The sequence below is a fragment of the Anarrhichthys ocellatus genome, unplaced genomic scaffold (genome assembly GCF_004355925.1).
Source record: "Anarrhichthys ocellatus isolate YVR2014 unplaced genomic scaffold, GSC_Weel_1.0 scaffold15, whole genome shotgun sequence".
Lineage (NCBI taxonomy): Eukaryota > Metazoa > Chordata > Actinopteri > Perciformes > Anarhichadidae > Anarrhichthys > Anarrhichthys ocellatus.
This window is the reverse complement of record NW_022280045.1, coordinates 7,707,367-7,716,599: the sequence shown is the minus strand read 5'-3', so window position 1 is coordinate 7,716,599 and position 9,233 is coordinate 7,707,367. Positions and strand designations below refer to the sequence as shown.

Here is a 9,233-nt window from a genome sequence, read left to right as displayed (position 1 = left end):
CTCTCTCTCTCTCTCTCTCTCTCTCTCTCTCTCTCTCTCTCTCTCTCAACCTCTCGGGTTTGAAGCTATCTGCCACAGAGCCTAAGCATATTCCACCATCAATGTGTCAGTGGGAAAGCTATTAAAACCGCTTTACTTTTCCTAAGTATCATGAGAATAAGCACTAGATTTAGTGAAATCCCCCCCAGAGCACTGAAAATCGTGAGGATTTTCCCCCTGAAATGTTCCCTAATGGACTGCTCAGACATGTCAAAAACTCTTGTTAGACTTCAGGGTAGTTTTGGGATTTCAGCGCATTTACTTGAAGCTGAAATGACAAAATTCGAAGTATGAAAGCCACTGAACTATCCACATAATTAGATGGAAACCCATTGACCAGTTCCCTCTGTGTAGGTTAAGTTTCCTTCTTTTTAAATCACTCCATTCAAATGACGGATTTTCATGAAATAAAAGCGTGTATTGATAATGAGAACATTTTATTATAAATCGTGCTGAAGTTTACCATGCAGCAAAGCACAAGAGCGTGATCTGGTGAATGAGACAGGGTGTAGACCTTCATCTCATCAAGTCTGCCTTACTTCTATAATACAGTAGATAAATTATAATGTTTACAAAGATATAGGCCTGCAACTAACAATCATTTTAAGGTAAATTAATCTGTACATTTTTTTTCAATTAGTTGAGAAGATGGAACCAGGTTATGTTTGGCATCTGTGCATAAAGAATTGCAACTGCATGCTTATGATAGGTTCATTTTCTCTTGATGGACTAATCATCCGGCAGTGTCAAAAATGTTCTCCAGAAGCTTCTCCTTCCACGTTTACAACAGCCAAAGTGAAGAAGAGCCTTCTGTTCAGTTCTTTTTCAACAACGGAATGGATGATTTGCATATATCATCCATCCAGAATATGATCTACTTTAATAGTAACATTGGAGCTGCCATTAAACCCCTAAACAACCTATGTGAGACAAAGCAGCACCATCTCTGAACAATGCAGTCGTCACAACACTTCAGCCATTCAGAGAAAGACAGAAAATACATTTCACAAGATACGTAGTCAGGTCTGTATTGATTCAGTTAATCAACACAGTAAATTAGTGAGGAACATCAGCATTTTCTTCTCCAGCGTGGAGTTTACTTGTTCGATTCTGTTCTTGTCAGACGTTGGCACACTCCCCCGGCCAGAGCGCCCGGCCTGCCACTCTGTGTCACCTTTCATTCCCTTTTCACCCCCAGGTCTTTCTGTACCTGTCAATTTCTTTCTACAGTGTGACTCCTTAATCCACCTGAGTGCATGGAGGACAGTTTTGACATAAGAAGAAAAGATAGACTCCTAAGGAGAGGACCAGTATCTTTAGAGCCCGGGGATAACCGGATTACGACAGCCATTTTGTGCTGCTGGCAGTTTTTCTTATTACCCATTTTTTTCCCCCCTCATCTCTCCAGAGTTTAAATGCTGCCCTTTAGAAGTGACACCAAACACTGACGAGTTCACAAAAAACACATACTCTCTGTGTGTTGAAGCTTTGAGCAGAATTAAACGTCATCTTGACAGATGATAGTATCAGTTTGCCAGCAATAGATTTCTCCATACTGCCCTTTAGGTCCTCTCATGTTGTGGTCCTCGGACAGTTTTTCCTCTCACCGTCAAAAACGCTCTAAACATGGTTTCACTGTGAAGGTAATCATTGTCTCTGTGTGGCGCTGGGTGCCTCCTGAGTGTGGAGGCCTGAACCTACAGCACAGCTGATAACAGCACAGCCATGAGGAGACAGATCAACTGTCTGACCCCTGCTGCCAATCACTTTATCCCTAAAGCCCGTCTGCTCTGAGGAAACCCGGAGAATAACGCTCCCCGAAAACGTCTTATCATCTCCACCACTGATGCAGTGGGCACCGCTGGATCTTTTATGTCCATTTACTTTGCCTTTGAAGAGGCCTGCGGCGCCTTTGATTGTGGGAGGTAAATTAAATAAAGGCCTCCTCCTTGCTGGTACCCTGATAGCGAAGTTTATCAGCGCTAGACCTAAGCCCAGAGCTTCAACTCACCGCCACAGGTCTGTCTACGGGGAAACACATCATGCTTCTGTCATGGTAATAATCCTTTTTGCAGAAGCCATTTTGGGCGCCTGAAGCTTCCTCCTTGTAAAATGAGATTCCTGAGTACATACTCCAATCCCTGTTTTTACCTATAAGCTCCTACATTTTGAAGCAGTGCATCCATGCAGTATGCTGTGTATGATAAAGTTATTGCTGAGGCTTTTCTCCATCAATGTCATTTCAATAACAGACGAGATGGCCATAGTGTATTTTGATCAGATAAGGTATAGTAATTATGAAAACTGCAACAACCAATGAGTCACCCAGGGCCAATGAATTATGGCTATGATTAATATTGATTTTGTAGAGTAAGGGGGAGGGGGAGGTGAGCCGTTTGTACACATATTGATATATAAGAAGCCTGCATGGAATCATGGGAAAGAATTTAAATGAATGTGAATGGTTGAATTAGTTTTGAAGACAAGTTTTAACAAGTAGGAATACAAATATTGGGAGGGATTTTGCAACAAAAGATGGAGACAAGTTTTAGAGTCTTCAACTGATGGCCTATTTCAATTAATAATGGTAGATGCAGGGTCATATGCAGGGTCATGTCCTCTGTCATTCGGCAGTTTTAGTAACTTTACATTCTGCAATTAAACGTGTAGATTTCAGCCTGATTCCATACATTTGTAGGCCAATTTTACACCAGAATTCAATATTTTACCCCAATAGTTATTCCTGGTAGATTGGTGAGGGATTTGAAACAGCATTTAGACTTTCACGTTGGAATATAAACCGGTAGCATTAAATGTTGTGGGTTTGTAATTTCCTAGGAAGTTTCCTGAAAAGAACTATGCGTCCCAATTCTAATTGTCAGACTGTGATTTTAGTTGTTGTTTTCCAGAGGTTTGTTTTTTGAAGGAATTGCTCCATTACAATAAAACGTGCAGAAAACATAATTAGTTGACCATGAAAAATCCAATAACAACATTTAGAGATTTTCTTTTAGGGGGTGAGGGGTGTTTGGAAGCTGTGACCTTAGAATTAAAAAAACATCTGGTTTAATGAGATGGTTTCATATGACTCCAGTAAACAGCTATTTCCTCTGAGATCTTCTAACAGACTTAATAATTGAGCAAATGTGCCACACGGGTCATCATAGGGCAGTGAGGTGCAGCAGTGCAAAACAACTTAATCCCTCTGCCCTTATAAAATCGTATAATTCCTAGTTTTCTGCGTGTGTTGTGCAGCAGATTACTCTCTTTACTGGTTCATTGCCTTCACTTGCCTCAGGAGACATTTGGAGAGACTAAACTGTTGGAGAGGGAGAAGGAGGAAGCCCCTCAGAAATGTTGTACAGTCACTTTTTGTGAGGGGATTACAGCTCTCTCTCATTCCCATTGGCTTGGCCCGCCGTGACAGTGGTGTGGTGATGAGTGGCTGACATGCCCAGCATCATCCATAACAAGCTTCCAACTTGGTCCTGTGTGACTCCCATTCTGGCTTTGCACTTTATGCTTTTTACCGTTACACTTTGTGCAAAAGCTTCACTCAATTTGGAATTACGGGTTCTAGTAGTTTCTTACCATAGAGACAGAAAAAACATTTCCTACAACTTTTCCTTTTACGCACGAGACGAGCATGAGCTTTTTGGAGAGGTGACTTAATTTAAAGTAGGACCGGTGTGTGTTTTTTTTCAATTAATGTGTAAGCTTCTGACATGGAAAAACCTTTAGATCACATCAAAAGACCCATGAATGCTTTCATGGTGTGGTCCAGAGGCCAGAGGAGGAAAATGGCCCAGGAAAACCCAAAGATGCACAACTCTGAAATCAGCAAGAGACTCGGCGCGGAGTGGAAGCTGCTGTCCGACTCCGAGAAACGTCCGTACATCGACGAGGCCAAGAGGCTGCGGGCTCAGCACATGAAGGAGCACCCGAACTACAAGTACAGACCCCGGCGCAAACCTAAGAGTCTTCTGAAGAGGGACCGTTTTGTTTTCCCGCTGCCGTCTTTCCTCGGGGACGCAGCGGAGCATTTGAAGGGATTTTCCATGGACTCCTTTCTTGTCCCCGGGGATAAAGCCAGAGCGTTCCTCGCTCCCGTCTCCTCTCCCTCTTCCTTCTCGCTGCTGGAGCCGGTGGCGCAGTTCAGCACAGGAGCTGTCCAGCGGATGGCGGAGATGCCGCACGCTCTGGCTGCTGGCGCGCTGCCCTACAGCGCGCACACGTTTGGATACCAGACTGGAGGGATCGGGGGTCTTGCTTGCCACGGACAGCACACCCACACTCACCCGTCACCCTCCAGCCCGGGATACGTGGTGCCGTGTAACTGTAGCGCCTGGTCTGCTGCCAGTTTGCAGCCTCAGGTTGCCTATATTCTCTTCCCTGGAGGGATGACCAAGAGCGGCATGGACTCGTACACTTCACCCAGCTCCAGCGTGTGACAGACTGGATAGCGCACAGGACCTCCCCATAATATGACTGAAGCAAAATAACTGGGCTACAATACATTTTTCATCCTTCAAATAGCAAAACTGGATATTAGGCTCGTGTTTCTGCAGATATCAAGTGCTTTTCAAAATGCCATAAATTGCTGTTTATCTATAGCCAACTACTGAGCACCACAAACTCACAAGTCTATATCACACTCGTTGTACCAGGTTAATGCAGAGTAAAGATTTGCAGGAGTAATGCAGAAATGCTATCTTGTTACACTTTTGACAAAAAAACAAATAAATACAAAGCAGTTTAAAATGAAATGCACGAGGTTCACGTGTAACCTTTATAAATAATTGATCAAAATCAACAGGCGAACTGACATTCATGTCCATGTTACTGTCAGTCAGATAAACATAACGCTGTTAAATTAGAGGGCTGGAAGCCTGAAAAATGTATTTTTTTTAATATTTTAATTTAACCAGGCCTAAAAAGGCATAATTCATAGACCTACATCCTTACATTTAGACAGCAACACAGGTTTGTCCCCCAGACCAGTAAATATGTCTCATTATGTAGGACAGGTTTTTATTTTTTTTTTTGAATTGGAAATAATCAATTTTTCTATAAAAACATTGTTTAAAAGTTTGAGTTTTTCTTTGTAGCTTTCCACAAGAAATGTGTTCTAAAACATTTTATATAAGCAGCTACATCAGTTTTGGATAATAAGTCAGTTGCTGGTCAGTTAACAATGTTGCTGTGAAGTTGAGTCAATTAATTGATATTCTAGTTTGTTTTTGGGATTATCCACATCACTACATTTTTTTTCTTGCATTTTTTAACGTCTACTGATTATCAAAGAGTTTTTTTTCGAATTGTTTCTTTGTTAGATGTCATTTTATGTCAGACATCAGTTGTAATAATAACTGGGGGAAGTATGTTTTCATGTTCCTGACCCCCTGAGCGCTCTTATTTAAACAAGCAGGCCGATAAGGTGTACAACAAAAGCTTACACAAAAGACAAACAGATATCTACACAACGCAAGAAACAGAAGTTCATCAAACTGACCAACATAACAGAAGTAAAATCTATAGCCCCATGATGTTTGGCGACTTTTGTATGAGTTTCGTTGTGCGTCTGTGTTTGTGAGAGCGAGAGTGAGGCTCATGATAAGAGAAGAATAGAAACTTCTCTCCTCCCCAGTTGTTGACAGAGTGATAAGGTGATAAGTTGAATCATGGAACTCGTATGAGGTCCTGTTTGTATTTAAATTTAGTAAGAGGGAATGAGTCCTCACCTGGAAACCACCGGGCTTTATTCTCAGTGTACTGTATGTTGATTCGTAACGCTCGTCCTGTATCTATATGATGCAGAATTATTAAACAGGAAGGACCCGACCACTGATGCTGCATCTGTATATTTGGGTCATTTGGTTTTTGTATTTGTTTCATTTTAAATAGTAGAAATGCAACAGATATCCTGGCTGGACATAAATCGGGGATGTTGCAATGACATGGTCAGCATCCCCACATGGACGCCCCCCAGTCTAAAGTGTTTCACTTGACACCCATGGGGAAGATACAGTTCTTAGAGAGAAGTGAAAGATTTAAAGATGTCATCTTGTAGAAGTGTTCTCGAGCAAAGCAACAAATATTTATAAATTCACAGGTCCAGCTGGACGCAGCTCTGTAGCTGACCTTGACCTCTGGCCTTCATGTGGAAGTGAAAAAGCTTTTCCTTCACTGGTTTCTCACAGCCGAGGCCTGATACGAACTTTTACATTCTGTCCATGATAAAATCATAATCAAAAATCTCCATTTGTCAAGTGTTTGTCTCACTTCCTCTCTGGTAGTCCGTTGTATTAGATCTAATAGAGTGACACACTCAGTGCTGCCTCGTCTCTGTGCGTTCGCATGTTTGTCTTTCTGCAGTGCTGCATCATTTTCTTAGTGTGTGAGGGTGTTGGCGTGGCAAAGGGTCGCATAATTCACTCACAACAGTTGGCGGTTTACCTACAGCCCCGTGGAGTCGGTGAATCAGTTTCCCGTATTTACATTCAAACAGTTAGTTCTCACCTATAGGTGCCAGGTGCGCGTATCACCAGTGTGTCCACACCTCTCAGCACAAGGTAGCCCAACCCATGCTGCTGTGTCACCCACTGGGTGAAACCCAACCGCCTCCACCCAACGCCACCATCACTACAAAGCATCACTTTGCCCGTTCTCATTCTCTGCCCACACCTGTTCACCTTTGCTTTAACTCATATACACATGCAGCTGCACTTCCAGTATTTCTCCATTTAAACTGGGCACAAACCATCCGGTGCGCACACACACACACACACACACGCCGTGCCTCCCTTATATTTCCTAACTTCTGAAGGAGGAAACAACGATGGCGCCTTCAGTTCTGCAGAATGGTGGATTCATTTTGGGTTTGGTCGGTACAGCAGCCCTCATCGCAGGAACTACCATGAACAACTGGAGCGTCAAGGACAGGCAGGGGGATGTGGTGACATCTGTTTACACCTACAAGGGTCTGTGGAAGAACTGTGAGACCGCTTCCTCAGGATTCACCGAGTGTCGCCCGCTCTACGGCCTCCTGGGCTTCTCAGGTAGGACAAGACTCTCTTATATTTGAATGTGCAATGTCTCCCATTTATACTCTTAAAAGACATAATGAGCTTTATCTGGTCACAGGATCAATGATAGAGTAAGTAACACAGTTTAAAGAAGTTGTGACCAAACAGTCCAGTATCAGAGTTACGAGGAAGTCAAGAGCCAAGAAACTAGTTTTTCTCAAATTACAAGGCAGGAGGTTTGTCGAGTCTCTTTCAGTTGCATGGGGTTCATGTGCAAGCAACATAGAATGACAAGTGTTTCTCGCTCTGCGTCTCTTTAACGCCACGTATTTGTAGAATATTATGTAGAACAACAACAATTGAATGTTTTAATAAAATTGATGAAAACACTTTGATTTGCAGCAAAAAATAAATCTGTGAGGACTTGTTCTCGCTAAGGTGCAGAAGGGATAAATCAGATAATTTTATCTTTCTAACTATTTGGTGTAAATTATATAATTATTTAAACAGATGATATTTCTAAATATTTTTGACTCTCAGTTTCTGTTGTCCTTATACTAACTGCGTCAAGCCCACTGCTATCAGTGTTTGCATTAGCACCAGTTCATTCTGGTCACTGTAATGGACGGCCAGGTCAGTCAACACAGATATCAGAAACAGAACAAACAAGAAGCAAAGGGCAGGTTCCTACAGCACACCTGTAGGAGAATACAGGTCACATTATCAGATTAAACACATACAGTATGGTCACATCATCGTCTTCGTGAGATTATGAGGATGACATGAAGTGTTGCAGGTCTAAATGGAAAAAATAAATCCTATTGTAAGATTTATGTGATGCAGATTATTATACAATGTAGAGCATCTTGGTAGAGTAAGATACAGTGAAATTATCAGTAATTTCAGACATATCAGGCTCAATATAACATGTCTTTGGGTTTTCTGTCCACTAGGTACTTTCCAGGCTGTACGAGCCCTGATGATAGTGGGTGTGGTGCTGAGTGTCCTCGGAGGGGTGATATCCGTTTTCTCCCTGGCCTGCCTCAAAATGAACAGCATGTCGGACACCACCAAGGCAAAGATGAGCCTCACCGCGGGCATCATGTTCCTCATCGGGGGTATGGTTACAAATAACAGAAATATGAAAAACACAAGGTTTTTGTTTTTTGTTGGTTGACATCTCTGATTGTTAAGGAGTTGCATTTATTAACAGTTTCTCTATGAAGTAAATAAATCACAGAGTTCTTGTCTTTGTCACTCTGTACACTTCTCTCAGGTGTGTGTGGCATCGCAGGAGCTTCCATCTACGCCAATCAGATTGTGGCCAGTTTCAGGACGTCCACCAACCCAAACTATGGAGGAGGATTCGGAGACAACATGCAGGGAGGGGGGATGCCCAGGTAGGACACAAAGATACTTGTTTTGCTCGTGTTGTCATATTCTCCATATTGTTTGCATGCAGGACTTACTCATCATGTCTTGTTTGCCTTTGCAGATACACTTTTGGCCCTGCACTGTTTATCACCTGGATAGGAGGGGGCATCCTGCTTATTGCTGGCATCCTGAAGTCACTGGCTTTCAAGGGGATGGTGAAAGATGAAAAAACACAGTGAGTCCCCTCAATGAGTTATAGTTGCGAGTCTGATGTTTGTGGATTTGTTCTGGACTGAATTTATTGCTCTTTCTAGTTGCATTAATCTCCAACAATTGTTGCCTCTTGCTTTTCAGTTACCCGGGGGTTGCTTACATACCTCAGCCCCACGCCAAAACCGATCACCATTCAGAGGGCGGCAAGAAAGACCAGAATTTTGTGTAACTTCAACACTCCGCTGCGTTGACAATTTGTGTTTGCGGTTAGCTGTTCACACGCAGCATGCTTTGTGGGATGCTTTTTTCTTAAGTTGCCTCATATACACATTAAATACGTCTTTACTATCTGATAATGGGGGTTAATGTCTCACATTGTATCAACAGGAGTAAGAAAAAAAGGAGTTCTGGCAAAATATGTAGTTTTCACATGCACATCTCCATGCTTAGATATTTATGAACCCTATACTTGTATGTAATCGAAGCATTTTTTACTTGTTTTGTGAAATCATTAAAGGTTTTATGTTAATAAAACACTGATTTGTGAAATATGTGGTTTCAATTATTCAAATATAAAAGGTA

The 9,233-nt window shown here is 42.2% G+C and overlaps 2 protein-coding genes across 2 annotated transcripts; both read left to right on the top strand.

Annotated features, from left to right (window-relative positions):
* Nucleotides 1–3,764: 3,764 nt before the first annotated feature.
* LOC116387769 (transcription factor Sox-14) lies at nt 3,765–4,679 on the top strand. Its single transcript, XM_031855148.1, has one exon. It carries the CDS (start codon nt 3,765–3,767, stop codon nt 4,488–4,490), a length of 726 nt encoding a protein of 241 aa, XP_031711008.1. The 3' UTR covers nt 4,491–4,679.
* Nucleotides 4,680–6,653: 1,974 nt separating this feature from the next.
* cldn18 (claudin 18) lies at nt 6,654–9,185 on the top strand. The gene is made up of 5 exons (XM_031855173.1): nt 6,654–7,097; nt 8,018–8,182; nt 8,341–8,464; nt 8,560–8,673; nt 8,793–9,185. The coding sequence occupies exons 1-5, from the start codon at nt 6,878–6,880 to the stop codon at nt 8,878–8,880; spliced, it is 711 nt and encodes a 236-aa protein (XP_031711033.1). The 5' UTR covers nt 6,654–6,877; the 3' UTR covers nt 8,881–9,185.
* Nucleotides 9,186–9,233: the final 48 nt, after the last annotated feature.

Bases quoted from the DNA above. Each gene is read 5' to 3' on its own strand.
- LOC116387769 (XM_031855148.1), top strand. From the start codon at position 3,765: ATGGAAAAACCTTTAGATCACATCAAAAGACCCATGAATGCTTTCATG.
- cldn18 (XM_031855173.1), top strand. From the start codon at position 6,878: ATGGCGCCTTCAGTTCTGCAGAATGGTGGATTCATTTTGGGTTTGGTC. The intron at 8,183-8,340 runs GTATGGTTACAA...CACTTCTCTCAG, and splicing joins CATCATGTTCCTCATCGGGG to GTGTGTGTGGCATCGCAGGA. The intron at 8,465-8,559 runs GTAGGACACAAA...TTGCCTTTGCAG, and splicing joins CAGGGAGGGGGGATGCCCAG to ATACACTTTTGGCCCTGCAC.